This window comes from Giraffa tippelskirchi, chromosome 13, assembly GCF_054371585.1.
Source record: "Giraffa tippelskirchi isolate mGirTip1 chromosome 13, T2T-mGirTip1v1.2.pri, whole genome shotgun sequence".
NCBI lineage: Eukaryota > Metazoa > Chordata > Mammalia > Artiodactyla > Giraffidae > Giraffa > Giraffa tippelskirchi.
Genome location: NC_137287.1, coordinates 75022002 through 75044410, shown reverse-complemented (window position 1 = coordinate 75044410; position 22409 = coordinate 75022002). Strand labels below are relative to the sequence as shown.

The window sequence follows — 22409 nt, the reverse complement described above, 5'->3', positions numbered from 1 at the left end:
GCATATTGGGCACCTACTGACCTGGGGAGTTCATCTTTCAGTGTCCTATCTTTTTGCCTTTTCATACTGTTCATGGGGTTCTCAAGGCAAGAATACTGAAATGGTTTGCCATTCTCTTCTCCAGTAGACCACTGGACCTTCTCCAGTGGACCTGTGATAGTTTCAGTTGGACAGCAAAGGGACTCAGACATTTCCATGTACTCAGCCATGTATGTGTGTCCATTCTCTCCTAAACTGAAAATTGATTTTTGGAGTCATGAGAATACAGCAAGGACAACCATTGTCTGTTTCCTCCAACTCCTGGGGCTCCCAGTCTTTTTCCAAGTGCTCAGGCAGCTAACCGATATTATTTTGCCACTGCTCAATATGTTTTTACCTCTTTATTCTGAAGAATTGATTCTTACTGTTTCCTGCTGACTGTGGGTTTAAAACAGCCCATGGGATCCACATTTGCCTGCATAGATGGTGCATGTTATATTCTTCCAGCTCAGATCTAGAAGGCTTTTTAGAAAAAAAGAAGTTAAGTTTGTTGTTTGTTTTTTCTCCAGGAACACAATGGTGATTATCATATTTTATTTTACTTATTTTCATTTTTATCACTCGTGGGTTTTAAAATAGGCAGAGTTTAAATGATGAGAATCATCTGGTTTTAGCTCAGATGGAATGGAGTTAAGTATTAAGCATATGACCTCTTTTAGTTAGTCAGTTATATTAATATTGAACCATGGACTCTAATGCAAGTTAAACTATGACCATGGAAGTACTCAATGGCCAAATGTACTTGCAGTGTTTTTCAAGACAGAAGAGCCCATTTTTTTTTCCTACTGGAACTAAATCAGCAATAGAAAGTCATTACAAAAGTTACTTCTTCAAGAGGGCATAAAATTCACTACTCTGTTTCTTTAAGGGCATATCTAGACACCTTGAGAATTTATTAATACATTTTGCATGTAAACACTGTTGTGTTAAAAGATGTATAAAAAGGGAAATTATTCAACTAACTCTCCCTTTCAGAAGGTGGGAATGTGATGTGGAAAAACAGTAGTACAGGAGTAACACTAACTTAGGTGTAAATTCATCTTCTGCCAATTGCTAATCCCGTGCCTTGAGCAGTTTGAACCTTGCCAGTAAAATGGGATTAAAAATGCTTGTCTTTGGGTATCATAGTGAGGTAATTGCTAGTGTATCTGGCTTTCTTCTTCCTTCCGGCTTTCCACTTCTCACCTTGCTGTTGTTCAGTCACTAAATTGTGTCCAACTCTATAAGTTGTGTCTGACTCTTTGCAACCCCATGGACTACAGCACACCAGGCTTTCCTGTTCTTCACTATCTCCTGAAGTTTGCTCAGATTCATGTCCATTGAGTCTGGGATGCTATCTAACCATCTCATCTTCTGTTGTTCCATCACTCCTTCTCCTCTTGCCCTCAATCTTTCCCCAGGGTCTTTTCCAATGAGTTGGCTCTTCGCATCAGGTGGCCAAAGTATTGGAGCTCCTCACCTTATCTAAACTTAAATGAGAGAAGTATACTTGTAGCAGTTTAGAGAACCCTGTAGGATTAAAATTTACTCCTTTCTTAATGACAATAGCAAGGGAGAAGGAAAAGAGAGATAAAGAGGGAGGATTTAACTGCAGGTCCTTAACTGAAATCTCTGCTCAAATCTCTAGTCCTTTTCCAATAGTAAAGCATTTAGTGATAAGATAAACACAATTTCCTGAGCACTTCCTGTAGGAAAATGCCTTTAGACCCCAAGGTGAAAATAGTGCTCATAGCTTGACACTATTAATTTACAAGAAATGGAGGCAGAGGGAGTTATTATTACATTGTCTCAGGTGAAGAGTTAACAGGTAGCATCAAGATTTAAACCAAGGCAATCCTGTCCCGTGGGGTCTTGAATACCCAGACTTCTCATGCATCAGAGACTCAGAAGCTAGTAACAGTTGGTTTAAAGATTTAAAAAAAGTTTGTTTTTTTTTTTGGTGAGTGGAGATGCTGGTAAAATAAACTTTTAGCAAGGAAGCCGCCAGAATAAAATCCTCACATATGTGAAGAAATGGTCTAAGTCCTATAACCTCCAAGGGTCTAATTAAATTCTCAGAATGCTCTGTATAAGGATGGGAGAGTGACTGAGGAAAGGGAAGAGAATATGAGAGGGGAAGTATGGAAAATGAAAAGAAGATAAATAGCTATGGGTAAGGAATGAGTAATTGAATTCCTTTTTAAGTTTAATCATGTATTGCCATTAATCTCTGACCTTATCTTAATGAGAAAGGCAACCTTGGAATTTCAGAAATGTAATTTATTAATGGAACAGCTTTTACTCAATTATATATTGATGTTGTGAGTTGCAGGGCTTCCCAGGTGATGTTAATGATAAAGAACCCGCCTGCCAATGCAGGAGACATAAGAGACATGGGTTTGATCTCTGGGTTGGGAAGATCTCCTGGAGGAGGGCATGGTAACCCACTCCAATACTCTTGCCTCAAGAATCCCATGCACAGAGGAGCCTGGCAGGCTACAGTCCATAGGGTCACAAAGAGTGGGACATAACTGAAGCAACTTAGCACGCACACATGTTGTGAATTGCATGGGATATACTTGCAACAAAAAAGTATTTATCTGAAATCCAGATTTTAAGCTAGGCATCCTATATCTTTATTTGCTGGGTGTGGCAACCCTATTTGGTTAGCCTGAATGTTATTCACCACACTCTTACTCTCCGTTTCCAGCCACATTCATTGATCTCTTTCTTCCTTAAAACCTACTCAAAGATGCCACCCAGCAGTTGTTTCTGGGGCCTCCATGGCTACACCAAGTTCTGTGCCCAGAGTGAGGTCCCTGGTGCTTCTCCAACAGCCAAACTCTCCTTTCCCTTGCTGCCAGTCACATGTTTGTTGTTACCCATGGACATCAGCTGAGCTTTTTGTGCCTCAATATGTATTTTTTAAAAGTTAATTAATTAATGGCTGTGCTGGGTCTTCATTGCTGTGCTTTCTCTAGTTGCGAGTGGGGACTACTCTAGGTATAGTGCGAGGTCTTCTCATTACAATGGCTTCTCTTGTTGCAGAGCACAGGCTCTAGGCACTTGGGCTTCAGTAGTTGTGGTGCACAGGCTTAGTTGCTCCGAGGCATGTGGGGTTTTCCCAGACCATGGATCCAACCCTGTGTCCCCTGCATTGGCAGGCAGATTCTTAACCGCTGGGGGGACATACTCAACATATACCACTAAAAGAGGTTCTTTACCTGGTAGAGTGACCCCTTTTCCAGAACACTCAGAAACTAGTTCACGGTCCATGGCCACAGAGGTCCTCGTTCCTTGACTCTGATCCTTGGCCCCAGTGGCCAACGCAGTTCAAGTCAGGCAAACGGTGCCAACCAGACCTGGCTCTCACCCCATCATCTGTGCTCAGACGTGTGTAAATGAGTTCTGTGACTTCTCTGCCTCTTCCCTTTTCCCCAGCTGCTGTCTCACACCATCCATATTCCCTCTGAAACTGCAGGGCAGATATAAAACTAACTTAGCAACTTTAAGATTGCAATGGTTTAAAACAACTTTTGTTCAGTCACTAAGTATGATTCTTTGTGACCCCATGGACTGCAACATGCCAGGGTTCCCTGTCCTTCACTATCTCCTGGAGTTTGCTCAAACTCATGTCCATTGAGTCAGTGATGCCATCCAACCATCTCATTCTCTGTCATGCCCCTTCTCCTCCTGCCATCAATCTTTTCTAGCATCAAGTCTTTTCCAAAACAGTCAGCTCTTTGCATCAGGTGGTCAAAGTATTGGAGCTTCATCTTCAGCATCAGTCCTTCCAATGGATATTCAGGGTTGATCTCCTTTAGGATTGACTGGTTTGATCCCCTTGCAGTCCAAGGGACTCTCAAGAGTCTTCCCCAACACCACAGTTCAAAAGCATCAATTCTTCAGTGCTCAGCTTTCTTTTTGTTCCAACTCTCACATCTGTGCATGATTACTGAAAAAACCATAGCTTTGACTATGTGGACTTTTGTTGGCAAAGTGATGTCTCTGCTTTTTAACATGCTGTCTAGGTTTGTCATAGCTTTTCTTCCAAGGAGCAAGCCTTGCTTGTTTGATTATTACTGAATTGAAATCTTAGAACAGAACAGCCAGGCTAGCTTAGGTGTTATGTAATAAATACATCTTGTGAGAGGCTATGAAAGAACTGTTACTATGTTAACTTATCTCTTATGGAGAGAAGAAATGTGGCCTTTGCAATATAATTATCATCATCATAGACTCTGAGATGTGGATATACCACTGCCCATGGGGTTATACAAACCTAGAGTATATTTGAGAATTTACCCATTCGGTCAAGGTCACCTGTGCTTACTGGAGGAGCCAGCTGAATGGACGCGATGATCTCTACCATCCTGAATTAACTCTATCTCCCTTAGTTCATAGTTGTCTGACCTTTGACAGTGCTGTTTGACCTGATAGCAGAAGAATTTATAGAGGTAGTTGTGCCCTCTCATCTCGTATTTGAGATGACAGCACATTTACTTAATCTGCCACTTCAAGAGGAGCAGAGTGACTTTCTTCTAAGACTCCAGCCAGTAAATCTGGTTTTCTGGTTTATGATTCTATGTGCATATCACTGACATGCAATCAGAATTATTATTAATTTTTTAACTGATGCTAAGAAACAGGTCCTGAGTTGTGCTTTGTGTGACCAACAGTTGTCTCTGCTCACCTGAGACCCACGGCCCCCAGTGTGCATCCAAATATGATGACTGTGAGGGGGGTTCCAAGGCGCGCTGTGTCCACGGCATCTGTGAGGATCTGGTCCGAGTGAAGACTGGAGAGGTGGGTCCCTTCCAGGGTGGGCCCCTTCCAGGGTGGGCCCCCTCGGGAATGGTGGTGGGGGAGGCTGGTTATTAGTTCCTCATTCTCTGTAGCTGTATGTGTACACACAGGACCCTGTGGTGCTGCAGAGGGGAGTCACGTCCTGCCCTTGAGCTGGGCTCAGATAAGGAAGGTGATGAGGGTTGTCCATAAATGAGCAGAAAACAGGACCCAGAGTCTGATTTCATTAAATTACTCATATTTTTATTATTTGCCATAACTCTCGCTGTGAGACATGATCTTCTCTTGGCCTTGTGAATTTTAACAATGACAAGATATGGAAACACAGAAGTCCTGCCCTTGTTTGTGACATTCACTTTTAAGGAGACTGCATTTGTCCTTGCCCCTGAGCCCCTTTGAACCCACTTCTCTAAGTATCCCTTGTGTTGACCTTGATTCCTGGCCCAGAAGGTCATCCAGCCCTGGCCCAATTGGCCTTCCTTGAGACCTTCAGGTATTTATTTTTAGTTGTTACTGTTATTTTTTTTTTTCCCTGCCCATGTGATGGAAAAAGGTTCCCTTCCAGCCATGGTGGGAGGGTGGTGTGTGTGTGACCTTCAAAAAGGAAACAAACAGAATTGATTTTCCAAGGTCTGTGACTACATGGATGTTTTTCCCTTTAAAAGCAGGCTGAGCTGATTGACTTTAATTATATTGACTTACAGCTCTTGATTGTTGTTGCTTTTTCCCAGGCATCTTTGGGGGCAAATTATAGGTTTCCCTTACTCTGAAATAAAGCCATTTCTCTTTTTTCATGGTCTGGTCTAAATGCTTAATCATGTGGGAAGAAAAAGAGAAGCCACTCGATTGGTCTCATGGAAATGAACATTAGAGGAGAAATCAGTTGCGGGCTCAGTGAGATTTTTCAAAGGCTTTTCTTGCTCATTCTCTTGATTGCCTGCTTTCACACCTTTGTTGCTCCGCCAGCCCGAGTACAGCTGCATCTGTGATGCTGGGTGGAAGGCCCCGTCGAACAGCACGGCCTGTACGCTGGATGTAGATGAGTGCAGCCTCTGGCTTGCACCTTGCTCAGAACTTGTGCACTGTTTCAACACCCCAGGCTCCTTCTATTGCGGGGCCTGCCCCACAGGTACGTGGGTGTGTCCCCTCCTGGGCTCAGGTGCCAGGCTCCCCATGCCAGTCAAGCAAGATGGCGGGACCAAGTTCCTTTCACTGCCGAGGGATAAGAAAGCTGTTTTCAGGATGCCTTCCAGTCCAGTTTCATGTCCCATTTCACTAGATCCCACTCCAGACCATCCAACTGCTGCAGCAGTTTAATGAAAGAAATGGGTGGTTTGTCCCAACGAGTGGTAGAGTGGCCAGGATTAGCTGAAGAGTTTGGGAGGTCAGTCATTTTATTGCTGTGGCCGTGACCTTGATTAGATTTGAGATCAAAAGACACGTGCTCTGGTCCCACCTTTCATACAAGCCAGCTGTTTGTAAACTTGGGCAAATTGTTTGATCTTTGAGTGTGTTCACTAGTGTAGGGTAAGGGAGTTAGTTCAGCACTTTACAGGAACAGATCACCTTTAATGAGGCGAGAAGGGGCAGCAGTCAGATTAGTGAGCTGCTGCACTAATCCAAGAAAACAGTAAGTATATATAGGCATATATGTGGAAATCTACTGTCTTAAGGGGGCCTGTTCTTCTCCAAGGCTGTTCAGAGTAGTTATCTCTTGAACGGCTGGGGCAAAGAATTCTGGAGATCGGCCAGAGGCTGGGACTGGTTGGGAGCTGGGCGTAATCAACCTTAATGTCCATTTTTTTTCTTAGGGTGAGAGAGTTCTTTGTTTTGCATAGAATGGTGGGGAGGACCTGGAGGGGAGTTTTAACTCCAGGCTATTTTGAGCCAGGTAACTTTCCTTCAACTAGAGTCTAGTAGTCTCCACCTGGGTGTGTCATCGGAAAATCCTGTCTCTCTCCTCTTCTACCTTTTCCTTCATTTATACAGACACACAGACCAATATGCAGGTTTAAAAAAGATTATTTCCCCAAACTGTGATCATAGCTCTGCATATATTTCTAAAATTCAATATTTTCCATTAAAATATATATGGGAAAATCCTTCAGTGTGTGCACATATTATTAAAAATAGCTTTTAGCATCCATTGGTATAGATGAGTCATAGTATATTCAGTATATGTCGCTGTGGATCATTAGAGTTTTTTTTTCCCATTAAACAGTGCTGCGGTAGACTTACCTGCATCTTTATAATGATAAACTGACAGTTTATCTGCTGTCAGATAAAACCTGATGACAGTTTTATCATTGTAGAATAAGTTTTCAGAAGTGGAATTGTTAGTCAAAAGTTATGTATTTTAAAATCTTTAATGAGCATGGCTAGATCTGTTTCCAAATAGGTTTAATTAACCTAACTTCTGACTCTTAATAACATATAAGACTACCTGATGTGCCCACCTCTTTGCCGGAATTTGATTATAAGTATTTAAAGCAACTTTTGCAATCTGAAAGGTAGAATATATACCATTTTAACTTGTGTTTCTTTACATAGTTAAGCAGATTTTTACGTGTTTTTACGTGTTTCAAACCTTCTGTTTTTCTAGGCTGGCAAGGAAATGGATACGTTTGCGAAGATATCAATGAATGTGAGATAAACAATGGCGGCTGTTCTGTGGCTCCACTTGTGGAATGTATAAATACGGCTGGATCTTACCGCTGTTATCCATGTCCACCAGGTGCTACACCAAATTTCCTGATACCATTACAAATAGACATGCATTTGAAAACAGGATCTTGTGTTCCATTGTAAATATGACTTATGTCTAAGGAAGCAAGCTCAATAGTGCAAAAAGTTTGACTTCTGAATCCAGGATACATTAGTATGTGTTATAAGAAAGAAATAAAACTTATTTTGTATACAAATGGAAAATAATAAGCCTTTACCAACTGTGAGATGGCCTCTTGAAATAATGAAGAACTTGACAGATTTTCTCTGTAGATCAGATATATTGTTCCCACAGTTTATTAATATAATGGATTCATGAGATGTTTTCCATATAAAGTTTACTAAATACCAGACCTAATGGTAGGCATATCATACATGTGCATTTCCTTTCTCTTCCAGAAAGAAATCATGACTCCTGTTTTCTAATCTAAATTGAGTTACTATCCAAGAAGTTCAGGGAGTTCTAAGGGGCAAACCGAAACCCTGTATGTTTTATTAACATGAAACAGCAGTACTTTGGACTTTTAAAATAATTCAGCTCAAAGCTTTGAAGTCACTGTGATTGAAAAATGTCACTTCCTTAGAGTCAGCACTTTCTAAGTCTCTCCATAGTTTTCATATGTCTTTTAATTTTTATTTTTGTCATTAGAAACAACCCTGAACATTGTTTCCAAAATTAGGTTCCTAATTCTTGTTGTCCATTTTCTTAACTGTGTAATTTTATTTATGACATATTTTATTTACATTTTCTGTTTTGATGATGGAAGATCTCTGGTTGGTCTGGGTCCTGATATTTGATTCTCAGATCGAGATTCTTCTTCTTGCATGTTGCTGACATTGTTTTTCACTTGCCTGCTCTTGCTGTGCTCAGGGTATCAGGGCGATGGGAGAGTCTGCACACTCACAGACCACTGCTCGGTCAATAACGGAGGCTGCCACCCACAGGCGTCATGCTCCTTGGCTCTAGGTAATGACTCATCTCTCCCTCTGGTTTGGGGTATTTTAGGATAACCTTCTAAAGCAAATCAACATTTTAAAATCAAAATCTTCTGTTTCCAAAATTCTTACTTTGGTCTTCAAACCAAAAATCAATCCATATTATAAAACTATACAATTAGATTTTTTATGAACTGCTCTAGTTTTTGCAGGAATTTCCCAAGATAGTTAAGCCAGCAGATAAATGCATGACTGTATTACAGCAGCGAGGAGAAGAGGAGAAAGGAAGAACATGTCAGTTGTCTCTAAGGACTCCCCTTTCTGGGCCTTTGGCCTGACTGAGTGAGGTGGCTAAGTGTGGCTGCAAGGAAGGTTGGGAAATATAGTCTTTATTCCAGGTGCCCACACCCTCAGTTAAAATAAAGAGTTTCTAAAAAGTAAATAAATAAATAAAGAGTTCCCTACTAAGAAAGGAAAAAAATGGATCCAGGACAAAAACCTACAGGGTCTGCAGTGTTGCATAAAAGCTTCACCTACTAAAACTTTAAAAATACATGCATATTGCTAACTTTTTTTTTCAAGAATAAATAATTTATTTGCTTATTAACAGTTTGTACAAATATACATTTACCCCACCCTTGACAATAATGGGTACTACAGTGAGTTTTCATTTTCATCAATTTTATAGGCAAAATTTGCTTTCTCATTATTTTAATTTTGACTAAGTCAAAAAACTTTGATTAGTACTAATCAAATAATGAAAAATTTCACATATTTACTAACCATTTAATTTTTTTAAGGTCCTTTGTTCATCTGCTATCTTACTGATCTGTGAAATTTCATTTTATAGTATGAGGATATTATCTCATTATTTTATATTTTATATATATTTTTCTTGGCATGTGGTTTTTATTTTAATTTTGTGGTAATATTTTCTATTTAGAAGTTTAAAATTTTTATGTGGTCAAAAAGGTAAATCTTTCATTTTAGCATTTCTCCTCTTAGAATTTGGCCTTCCCTACCAAACTCTTTGAAAGTCAAGTATTGACACATGGTCCTTCTTACTGTCATTTATTTTTAATATTAAAATCTTTGATCTTTTCAGGATTTATTTTTATCTATAGCATCAAATAGAAATCTAGTTTGATGTTTTTGTCCAAATAGGTGTCTCCAACTCCATTTATTGAATTATATATCATATCTCTTGCTATTTCAAAATACTGCCTTTATTTTACTAACTTGTCATATATATGCACATGTCACATATATCTCACATATATATGAGAGAATATAAATGTGTATGTATGCACATATTAAATATATATGTATGACTATTTAAGTGTTTGTTAAATGATTAACAGCCTACTGAAGTGGTTAGGAGTTGAATTCTAGAAGATTGCACTTTATTTTTCCCTTGGCTCCACCATGTTCTAGCTATGGGTCTGTGATCAAGGCACTTAATCTCTCTGTGCTTTGTCTTCCGGAGAAGGCAATGGCACCCCACTCCAGTACTCTTGCCTGGAAAATCCCATGGAGGGAGGAGCCTAGTAGGCTGCAGTCCATGGGGTCGCTAAGAGTTGGGCACGACTGAGCGACTTCACTTTCACTTTTCACTTTCATGCATTGGAGAAGGAAATGGCAACCCACTCCAGTATTCTTGCCTGGAGAATCCCAGGGACAGCGGAGCCTGGTGGGCTGCCGTCTGTGGGGTCGCACAGAGTCGGACACGACTGAAGCGACTTAGCAGCAGCAGCAGCAGCTTTGTCTTCATCTATAAATGGAGATTTTATAATAGTATGTATTTCTAGGGCTCATTATGTGTACAGATACCGTCATTGCAAGAATGCTCTTTCCTGCTGCCAATCCCTCCTTGATAGGAAACTCTCTTTCCCCTTGCTGGGCCTCACTTTTTTTTTCACAGCTCAGGGCTATGACATACGGACTGATAGCACCAGTGTCAATCTGTAAATAAAGTATTGATAATGTGTCCTGTCTTTCTTATTCTTAAGATTAAAAACTAGGGAAAAAAAAGATTCTAAATCTTTTCACCTCACACTTTGCCTTATCTTCCCCAGGGTATGTGCAGACTTTGAGGATTCCTTATCTAGACCACAGAACCTGAGTGTTATTCCTGGGCCTGAGTGAAGGAGACCTACACTTACATTTCCATTTCTATTTCCAAACAGGTTCCTTACCTCTTTGCACTTGTCTTCCGGGATATACTGGAAATGGTTATGGGCCAAATGGATGTGTGCAACTCAGTAATATTTGCCTGAGTCAGCCCTGTGTAAATGGACAATGCATTGTGAGTCCTTTGTTCTTCCTAAGGGAACTGAGTGCTGGAGAATAAATTTAGTTTACTTCTGTGCAATACATTTTCTATGATTTATGAGTTTTAAGTTAATGATTCAAGCTTAAGATAAAGAGTTGTCAATAGCTTTCAGATAAAAGGTAGGTAATGACTTTAGTTCCCAGGAAAAACCAATGAGTTCATTTTTTTCTCTCAGTGATTTATAAAGCAGTAAAACAAAGCCTACAGTTTGACCCAAATACATCTAATTTCTTATTCTTTGGAATTAACATTTAAATGAATTAGTAGTTAGGCTCCTGGAAGATGCTTGTGGTTCAACACCTTCTCCTTGAAATACATAGCATGCTGTTCTTTATTACTTAGGTTGGTTCATGATTACTGTCTGTCCCTCCATTCTGTGACATGGTGTTTCTTCTTTCCTTAGGAAACAGTCTCTGGTTATGTTTGTAAGTGTGAATCGGGCTGGACTGGTGTCAACTGCACAGAAAACATCAATGAGTGTCTGAGCAACCCCTGTCTGAATGGGGGAACCTGTGTGGACGGCGTTAATGCTTTCAGTTGTGAATGCACACATTTCTGGACTGGATTTCTCTGTCACATTCCCCAAGAAGGTACGCTCAGCATCTCTTATACCACAGGTGCTCACAGTTTAGAAGTGTCATCCTTGAGTGAGTCCTGCTGTAGCTTCTCCAATGAACAACCTGCTTTCATGTTCAGTTGCTCAAAGGCCTAGAACTAAGTCTTCCCTTGCAGAAATGGTTTGAAACTCACAAGGTAAGATAAGATAAATTCAACTTAAGCCATACAAATCTTTTCATCAAAGAAAACATTAATATTTTCTATTTTCATAATGTCCCTTTTGAAAGCAAAATATACTAAGTTATTGTAGTTTTCTAAGGGAGAGTCTTCTTCTATGGCAGCCATTTCATTTCCCTGGAATATTATAAATACTCATGTCACTCTCCTGTTCTAGAATATACAGTGGCTCCCTTTTGCCTGTTAAATAAAGATCAGGACTAGGTGTGTTTTTGTTTGTTTGTTTTGTTTGCTTTTTAAATTTAAAATAAAAAAAATGTCGTTAGCATACTGAGGAATACAAAAGGAGTATACGTGAAAAATATATATGTATATATTCTTATATAAAAGAGCTTTTGCCCTCAAGGAGTTTAGTTGTGGAATAAAGACACGTAAACTTAAAATGATATAAAAGAGTGAATTATAGCACAAAGAAGACAACCTTTGGATTCTGCATTTCTGGGTTTTTCAGATTCTCCATTTAGTAGCCAGAGTCTCAAGGAAGTAGCTTAATTTCTGAACTTCAGTTTTCTTATTTATAAAATGGAGAAAACCATGTATACCTCCAAATGCCCAATGTAGGTACTGAGGGTTACTAGATAACATGCAAATCATCTAGTGAAATGAGAGTTAATATTACACTGCGAATGAACCTGGGAGACTGTTTTTCAGTCATCCTCTACAATCAAGCCTCACCCTAACCATCTAACCTTTTCTTCACTAGTTCCCTAAAAATATGCCCTTTCAAGCCAGACAGCTTTCCTTATCTCCTGATGCCATGTGCCACCACATTTCTGCTGTGTTCCTTTATTTGGAAAATTTCTCTCCCCAAACCTCTTCAAATTCCTTCTTTGCTTCCCATCAGAATGTATCTGTCCCCAAGGAGGGCTTCGTATTCAGCCTTCTCCATAAACCTCTTCTGACTGCTCCTCCTCTCCCTCATTCCTCCTGATTTTGAATCAGCACATCTACTGAGGCTTTATTGTGTGTATAGGACTCTGGTAGACCTTGTGGAAAAATAGGAAACAGAAAATAAAATAGTCTTCACCTACTTTCAGCTTTTCTTCCAGTTGAGGAGACAAGGTTGATATGGCAGAGGGGAGACAAGAATTAAAGATAAGAATTAAATTGTGTGGGGTCAGGTGTCACAGACGCAGAGGGAATGAGGGCCAGAGGAAACACTGAGAGGCAGGGAAACTCAGGTGGAGATGAGGACACATAAGCTGGACTCTGAGCACAAGGTGGGAATTGAGTGGATGTTGAAGGAAGAAGGAGACCGATGAGAAGAAAGAATGGCAGGCTTTTGTCTCCAACATGAATTACTCAGACTCTCTAAAGGCTTCAGGGGCAGAGTGGGAGTTGCCTGGCCTCTTCCTTTCCAGAGTCTCTGAAAAGCACAGCTCAACTTCTTTTCCTCTGCAGTGTGTGGAGAGTCCCTCTCAGGGATGAACGGAAGCTTCAGCTTCGTGAGCCCTGATGTTGCTTATGCTCATGACATTAACTGCTTCTGGGTTATCCAAACTGAAGAGGGGAAGGTAAATACAGCGTCTCCCAGCCACATTGTGTTTCATTTATATGTATGAATATGTACTATATGTGTATTTTACATTATTTTACATATAATGATAATTCAACTATCATTAATAGTTGGGCAAATTATTAATAGGACCTTGGGCAAACTCCGGGAGATGGTGAGGGACAGGGAAGCCTGGCATGCTGCAGTCCATGGGGTCACAAAGAGTCGGACACGACTTGGCAACTGAACAACAACAACAAAATATTGAGGACTTTCTAAGTATCAGGCTTTGGGCTAAGTATTTTGTATACCTTTCTCGAAAACTTACGCTATCTCTTTTAATTGAAGTATTGATATCCTCATTGTGTAGATGAAATACTGGAAACTATGAGAAGCTAAGTAATTGGAAAAGCTTCCATTCATCCCCGAGAGGGACTCTCCACACTTCTCCACACTGCAGAGGAGAAGAAGTTGAACTGTGCGCTTTGCAGTGTTTTTAAAAACACTCTTTAGCTGGTAATTGGACTAGTTGGATTTTAAAGCCAAGTTTGTCTTTCAAAGCCTGTGCTTTGTCCAGTACAGACACTTCTTTACATGGGTTGGCTGATGGCAAGTCAGCCATTTGTAAAGTCATATTGTTACCAAACTGGTAATGATCATTCAGTGTTATATTGATCATTATGCCAAAATGGGGACTGCTGTTAAGATGGTTTCCTTATCCAAGTCTTTTCTCATAGCACACTCTCCAAGTGTGCTATGTTCATTGCTTTACATATGTTTAATTATTGCATTTTAACTCCCATCATCTCATTTAGCCTTGAGCAGCTGAGACGTCTGTCCAGGGGTGTGCGGTCTTTAAGTGGCCTGCAGGGACCTGAACCCATGCCATTCGACTCCAGTGACTAGACTGCTGGGCAGATGGTCTTCAAATTAATATCCTAGCCCAAGGGTTTTAGTGCTTTTATCTCTAGCATTACTCAGACTTTTCCAAATATTTATTTCTCAACCAACTCATGGACTCATTAAAATAAAGTTGTATGTCTGACTAGCTAAGGCTTTCCGTTGAAATACTATTAACTTTTCCCAGCAAACTAATGTTGCAGAGGTCATTGTCAATGTCAGAAATATTTTTTCCCTTGAACAAGGATTCTTTGGGGTTTGGTGATCCCACAATAGAGTAAACTCCGAAGTCGATCTCCCAGCGGATATGTTATGTGAATTTCCTTCCTTCCATTTAGTTTTCATGAATTCTGTTTCCTGACATTGAAAACATGTTTCTTTCAAGAAGAAATCATTTTGTGAAAAAATTTTAATGCTTTTCTTGTGAGCTAGTAAAAAAACTTTATGCCGTTTTTCTTGATTATTGTGAATTTTCTTATCCCCATCACAGTTTACATAATGCAGTTTATATAATATTGAAATAAGGCTACTTCAATTTATAAACATTTATTTGATTTTCATTGAAATTGGTTCAAGAACAAAAGTGATGTAATGTTGGGTAAGAGATCTTAAAAGTACCCTAGCATAGCATTTCAAAAACATCCTGATACCCTTTTTCATGAGCTAAATGCTGTGGTGGTTTTAGATCATAAATTAGATTCTTTCAACAACCACCTTCTGATAGTTTGGCCATTTCAGATGAGGTTGTCAGCACAAAATCTTTCATGTTTCATTAGTCATATTACTATAGTCAAGTCTGTGCAGTCTAACATTTTAACTTGGAGACATATTTATATGTTTATTCTCACCTACTTGCATACTCAGAACTCTTCATAGTACCTTTCCCCTGATGTCTGCTCTTGGTATTTCTCATCCCTTAATGACATCCAAACACCAAAGATGAATACCCATTATACAGGCCTACTCCTTCGGCCATCCATCCAGGCTGGGTATCAGTTGAGAGGTTCAGAGACCCCTAATAGCTGAGAAAATAAGAGAAGTGAAAGGAAAGGAGAAAAGGAAAGATATACCCATCTGAATGCAGAGTTCCAAAGAATAGTAAGAAGAGATTAGAAAGCCTTCCTAAGTACTCAGTGCAAAGAAATAGAGGAAAACAATAAAATGGGAAAGACGAGATCTCTTCAAGAAAATTAGAGATACCAAAGAAACATTTCATGCAAAGATGGGAACAATAAAGGACAGAAGAAGTATGGACCTAACAGAAGCAGAAGATATTAAGAAGAGGTGGCAAGAATATACAGAAGAACTATACAAAAAAGATACTAATGATGCAGATAACCACAATGGTTACCACAATGGTGTGATTGCTCATCTAGACCCAGACATCTTAGAGTGTGAAGTCAAGTAGGCCTTAGGAAGCATCACTATGAACAAAGCTAGTGGAGGTGATGGAATTCCAGTTGAGCTATTTCAAACCCTAAAATGATGCTGTGAAAGTGCTGCGCTCAATATGCCAGCAAATTTGGAAAACTCAGTAGTGGCCACAGAACTGGAAAAGGTCCATTTTCATTCCAATCCCAAAGAAAGGCAATGCCAAAGAATGTTCAAACTACCACACAATTGCACTCATTTCACATGCTAGCATAGTAATGTTCAAAATTCTCCAAGCTAAGCTTCAATAGTATGTGAACTGTGAACTTCCAGATGTTCAAGCTGGATTTAGAAAAGGCAGAGGAACCAGAGGTCAAATTGCCAATGTCCAATCATAGAAAAAAACAAAAGAGAGTTCCAGAAAACCATCTATTTCTTTGACTACACTAAAGCCTTTGATTCACAATACACTGTGGAAAATTCTTGAAGAGATGGGAATATCAGACCACCTTATCTGCCTCCTGAGAGACCTGTGTGCAGGTCAAGAAGCAACAGTTAGAACCAGACATGGAGCAACGAACTGGTTCCAGATTGGGAAAGGAGTATGTCACTGTATATTGTCACCCTGCTTATTCAACTTATATGCAGAGTACATCATGCAAAATGCCGGGCTGGATTAAGCACAAGCTGGAATCAAGATTGCTGGGAGAAATATCAATAACCTCAGATATGCAGATGACACCACTCTTATGGCAGAAAGTGAAGAAGAACTAAAGAGCCTCTTGATGGAGGTGAAAGAGAAGAGTGAAAAAGCTGCATTAAAAGTCAACATTCCAAAAAGGAAGATCATGGCTTCTGGTCCCATTACTTCATGGCAAATAGATGGGGAAACAATGGAAACAGTGACAGGCTTTCCTTTCTTGGGCTCTAAAATCACTGCAGATGGTGATTGCAGCCATGAAATTAAAAGATGCTTGCTCCTTGGAAGGAAAGCTATGACCAAACTAGATAGCATATTAAAAAGCAGAGATGTTACTTTGCCAACAAATATCCATCTAGTCAAAGCTATGGTTTTTCCAGTAGTCACGTATGGATGTGAGAGTTGGACCATAAAGAAGGCTGACCACCAGAGAATTGATACTTTCAAACTGTGATGTTGGAAAAGACTTTTGTACGTTCCTTGGACTGCATGTAGATCAAACCAGTCAACCCTAAAGGAAATCAGTCCTGAATATTCATTGGAAGGACTGATGCTGAAGCTGAAACTCCAATACTTTGGCCACCTGACTCGAAGAGCTGAATCATTAGAAAAGACCCTGATACTGGGAAAGACTGAAGGCAGGAGGAGAAGGGGATGACAGAGGATGAGATGGTTGGATGGCATCACTGACTGAATTCACATGAGTTTGAGCAAACTCTGGGAGATGGTGATGGACAGGGAAGCCTGGCGTGCTGCAGTACGTGGGGTCACAAAGAATCGGACATGACTGAGCAACTGAGCAACAACAAAGGAATCAGCATCTCTAGGGATCACTGATGAATTATGGGTAGGATGCAGGCTATTTATTAGTCAGTTAAATTTAATTCAAGGTAGATATTCATATTATCTGTTACTGATTTGGAAGCACTGTTAGCTATACATTTGTAGTGACTTTGTTTAATGAATTTTATGATTACTGAAATCTAGGTAAATCTATTTCATTAACCCATTAAACAATAACTCAATGGGTATAACGTTTCAGTTATACTAGGTGAATAAGTTCTAGAGATCTGCCATACAACATTGTTCCTATAGGTAGCAATACAGCATTGTACACTCAAAATGTAAGAACATAGATCACATGCCATGTGAGAGAGAGAGAGAGAGAGCAAGAAAATGAGAGAGAGGCAATTGGAAGCTGTTGGTTATGTCTATTATATTGACTCCATTGATGATATCACAGGTGTTTGCATATTTGCAAACTTCTCAAACTGTACACATTAAATATGTATAGTTCTTTGTACCTCAGTAAAGCCATTACAAATCTATCTTGTTAATATTGAGATTTTTGATATTAGCTGAAGTTAGGTCTAAGCAGTTTTTAACACAAGTTTCACTTAATATATAGAATTGTCATACGTATTTGTGGATAATTAGGTAATAGGAAATTATAGATCTGTCTCTTGAAAGGGACTCAGTGCTTCCAATTAGTAGGAGAAATTCTTTAGAATTAACATACAAATGAAAAATAATCTCTTATGACCTTTTTTCTTTTTTTAGGTACTGCGGATCACTTTCACTTTTTTTCAGTTAGAACCCACAAACAACTGTCCACACGAGTTTCTTCAGATTCACGATGGAGATTCCTCTGCAGCACATCAGCTCGGACGATTCTGTGGCTCCAACCCCCCTCACGAGCTCCTCAGTAGTGACAATGCCCTCTATTTTCATCTCTATTCTGAACATTTAAGAAGTGAAAGAGGCTTTACGATAAGATGGGAAACACAGCTACCAGGTAAGTGTAAACATGGAGAGAAATAAAGCAAGCTCTTGAGGCTACATAAATTGTTGATCAGTATTAGACTTTTGGATACATTAGCTGTTTGGAGATCTAGTGATGTATAATTTCTATAATTATTTTAAAATTAAAAAAACACCTAAAATGCAGTGGCCTTCCATTTTGTGTTCAGAAATAATAAAATTTAGATGAATTGAAAGAGTTTAAACAGCATGACTCTTAAAGGGTCCCTTATGAAATTACTAAACAACATTTTTATAATCTCTACTAGTAAATACTGCAGGGTGTTACTGAGGACTCTGCCTCTTCCTTCACTTAGTATTTTTCTTTTTTTTATTTTTCATGTCATATGATGATTTGTTCCTTTGGTGGTTAGCTTGTTTTTGGTGCTCTATTTTTTAAACTTTTTTACTATGAATTTTTTTTAACATATAAAAAAGTGAGAACAGCACATTGAACCTCCAATTCATTCATCAATAAATTTGTGAATCTATTTCTGAAATTTCTCATCTTTTCTATTGGTTTATTTATCCTTGTGCCCCATTGGCTTAGTAGTGAAGCTTGAAATCCGTTGTTTAAAACCTCTAACCTTGTTCTTCAAAAACCCTTTGAAGAACCTTTGCTAGATCCTTTACATTTCCACATGCAACTTGTTTACTTCCCTCAACGATCTGCTGCTTCAATTCAAGTCTTGTTGAATCTATAATGAATTTGGGAAGAAATGACTTCTTAAAAATATTGACCCTGACAATCCATGAACATGGACTATTTCTTTATTTACTTAGTTCTCTTCTAATTTAGCAATGGTTAATAGATTCCCATGCTTAAGTATTCCACAGCTTTTATTAATTTTTTCCCCTAGCTATTTAATATTTTGTTAAATGATACTGTTTTTCTAAAATTTTTTTTTCATTTGTTGTTAATATATAGAGGAATCCTGTGTATACTTATTTTAAAATATTTAGTTTTGAACCCAGCTGTATTGCTAATTCATTCATCAATTCTAACCATTTTTCAGTAGAGTCTTTTGGATTTCTATACATACACAGTGATATTATCTGTGAATTTGTTATATAACCTGTTTTTCTACTTTCTTGCCAGTCTTTGTAACTGTTATTTCTCTTCCTTGACTTATTTCTTTTCTTGGCCAGAATTTCTAATATAACACTGAATGAAAGTGATGGAGTGAGTATCATTGTCTTGTTCCCAGCCTCATGGGGAAATGTTCAGTATTCTGCCTTTAAATGTAATGTTTTAGCTGTTAAGTTTTTGTAATAACTTTTATCACATTAAGGAAGTTCACTCTGAATTATTATGGCTGGATAACATATGACGCACAAATTTAGCATTGTGGAGCATTAATCATCTTATTATATTTCTGATTTTGTGGACCAGTAATTTGGAAAGGGCTCGGCACAGCAATTATCACTTGACCTCTTAAGCAGTTACACTCAGATATTGGCCAGGACTGTAGTCATCTAAAGGCTCAATGAGGCTGGAAATCCAATATGACTCATTCATTTGGCTAACAATTGGTGCTGGACTCTGGATGAGAATTCAGCCAGGCTGTTGACTTGAATGCCTACCTGTAGCGCCACTCCTGTGGTGGTCTTAGTAGTGGAAGCCCCTGTAGTGGAACTTCTTTCCAGCATTGGCTTCTCCCAGAATATGCATTACAACAGGACCAGGCAGGTGCCACATAACTGTTATTGACCTTTCCTTAGAGGTCATATTGTGTTATTTCTGCTTTATTTTTAACTAGTTGAAGCAGTCACAGGAATACCCTGGAGGTCCAGTGGCTAAGAAAAACTCTGTGCTTTCACTGCCGAGGATGTGGGTTCAGTACTTAGTCAGGGAACTAAGATCCCACAAGCTGTGTGGTGTGGCCAAAAGGTAAAAAAGAAAAGAAAAAAAAATTGTTTGAAGCAGTCATAAGCCCACTCATATTCAAGAGGAAGAGCCACAGACCCTACTTCTCCCTGGGAGAAGTGCCAAAGAATTTATGAACATTTTTCAACCATCACCTTTTATTTCTAGCTTATTATGAATGGATGCTAAAACATTAAATACTTTTTCTAAATCTTTTGAGATATGATTTTCTCCTCTGCTTCTGTCATTTTTCCCCCTTTCTTTTCTCCTTCTAGGTTTCAAATTACACACAGAGGTTTGGGCTTTGTCTCCTATTTCCTGTTGGTCTTCAGTCTTCCCCTTTGTGTTTTCAGCTTAGGCTTTGGCTAAGGACCCAAGGACACATTTTTTTGGATGCTATTTTCATGCAGCTGCCTTTTCTGTAATAGTATGTTCGCAAGTCCCAGCCACTTTCGTGGACCAACAGTCTGAGTTTCATTTCTTTCACCAGCAAGAGTATTGCTGTTGCTGCTGTTTGGGCCCCACTGCCCTGCACTGCAGGTTGAGAAATGCACACAGGGAGTGTTTGATCAAATTCAGTTTTGTTTTTGCAAAAATAATTATATCAGGAGGTACTTTTCACTTTTCAGTGAACTCTTTGTTTATATCTCTATTCTTTTTAGAAGCTCTTCACATTTTGGGGATATTAACTCATTGTGTTATATACAATATGTTATATACAGTATATGTTTTCCCTAGCTTTCTATTAATATTTTGCTTTGCTTGTGGGACTTTCCTTATTTTTTTTACTCATATGATAATTTTTTAAATACTAAATTTTAAAAAAGCTTTTCTTCCTCTGAGCAACTGAGATGTTTTCTCATTAGAAACAGTGAGAATCATGTAACTAAATTTGTTTCACTTTTGGCCTTGATAGTGAAATTTTTTTTAAATAACGTGCGTAGCTATGTGAATTTCACAACTTGTATATTTGAAATGTCACTTTATTTTACTTTTTTCATAATTTATATTTACTCCAGGCTAGATTTATATCTAGATTTTTTTTTTCTATTTTTATAGTAACATACAATGGCCACCACAGATGATATGCAATTTTAGGGGGTTAGTGGGGTATAGTGGAGGTGAGGTGGTGGAGTGGGTGTCAGAAAGCCGGATGTCATTCTTCCCCAACTCCATTCCTGGGAAGGTGGTTCAACCACCCATAGATACGTGAATTTCTTCATTTATAAAATGAATGGTCTGTATCTCAGGGTTAAGACTGCTAATCTTCTCAAATGAAAATTATGTAGCACTGAACTTTTCTAATGTATAAAATGACCTAGTTTGTTGAAAGACTTAGGGGCTGACAGAAGTTCCAGAAATTTTTAAGAGTTAATGAACAAAAGGGAAGAGTAGGGATAAATTAGGAGATTGGGATTAACAGATACACCCTACTGTATATAAAATAGATAAACAGTAAGGACCTATTGTTAAGGCCAGGGAACTATATTCAATATCTTATGATAACTTATAATGGAAAAAATCTGAAAAAGAGTGTATATATATATATATATATATATATTTTTTTTTTTTTTTTTTCTGAATCACTTTGCTGTATACCTGAAACTAACATTGTAAATCAACTATACTTTAATAGAGTTAATGTACAGGGATTACTCTCTTTCAAAGTGAAAAAATAAATCTGTCATCCCATTATTCATCACTCAGACAGTTCAGCACTGCATTTTAAATCATATCACCATGAGATGGCTAATAAGCATGGAGCTTGATACACGGGTGATTCATTTATTTATCCATCGGTACTCCTGGTTTTTTAACTTTATCAAACTGGAAAATAGAAGGGCATGCTTAATTTATGAGGGTGTCCAAAACTGCACATAGTTATTTATACAAAGCCTTTCTTCTTTCAGTAAAGGCTATGATAATTCTACATGAATTATAAGTTGCGTACAAATTTAAAGTTATCTTTTCCTCTTATTTCAGAGTGCGGAGGTATGCTGACTGGAACTTATGGTTCTATTAAGTCTCCGGGGTATCCTGGAAAGTATCCTGCAGGAAGAGATTGTGTCTGGAGGGTGATAACTAGTCCTGACCTCCTGATCACATTTACTTTTGGGACCTTGAGCCTGGAGCACCATGATGACTGTAGCAAAGATTATCTTGAGGTAGACCATTGTATTTATTTATTTATATAAAAATACTTTTATTTATTTTTGCTGCACTGGGTCTTCATTATTGTGTGTGGGCTTTCTCTAGTTGCGGAGAGCTGGGGCTATCTTCGTTGTGGTGCATGGGCTTCTCATTGCGGTGGCTTCTCTTGTTGTGAAGCAGGGGCTCGAGGGCATGGACTCAGTAGTTGTGGCACATAGGCTTAGTTGCTCCCTGGCATGTGGGATCTTCCCGGACTAGGGATTGAACCTGTTCCCCATGTTGGAAGGCAGATTCTTATCCACTGCATCACCAGAGAAGTCCAACAATTGCATTTAGATAGAATTTATCATGCTATGATTAGAACTCAGAGAACTGTTATTGGCCATGCCCTTGGATGAACAAAATTTGTTAGCAATAGTTAGATGTATTTATTCTTCAATAGGTAGCCGATGGACATCTAGATCTTGCTAACTCCCTATTTTGTCAGCAGTGAAAGTGTGGAGTCCTAACCACT

The 22409-nt window shown here is 38.8% G+C and overlaps 1 protein-coding gene across 1 annotated transcript in view; it reads left to right on the top strand.

Annotated features, from left to right (window-relative positions):
* CUBN (cubilin) overlaps positions 1–22409 on the top strand; it is a 265963-nt gene that overhangs the window by 12658 nt on the left and 230896 nt on the right. The window contains exons 7-15 of the mRNA XM_081553627.1: positions 4698–4824; positions 5791–5953; positions 7427–7558; positions 8420–8515; positions 10671–10789; positions 11220–11406; positions 13013–13125; positions 17638–17872; positions 21728–21909. Of these exons, the coding sequence (XP_081409753.1) occupies positions 4698–4824; positions 5791–5953; positions 7427–7558; positions 8420–8515; positions 10671–10789; positions 11220–11406; positions 13013–13125; positions 17638–17872; positions 21728–21909 (1354 nt within the window). The remainder of the gene's footprint in view (positions 1–4697; positions 4825–5790; positions 5954–7426; positions 7559–8419; positions 8516–10670; positions 10790–11219; positions 11407–13012; positions 13126–17637; positions 17873–21727; positions 21910–22409) is intronic.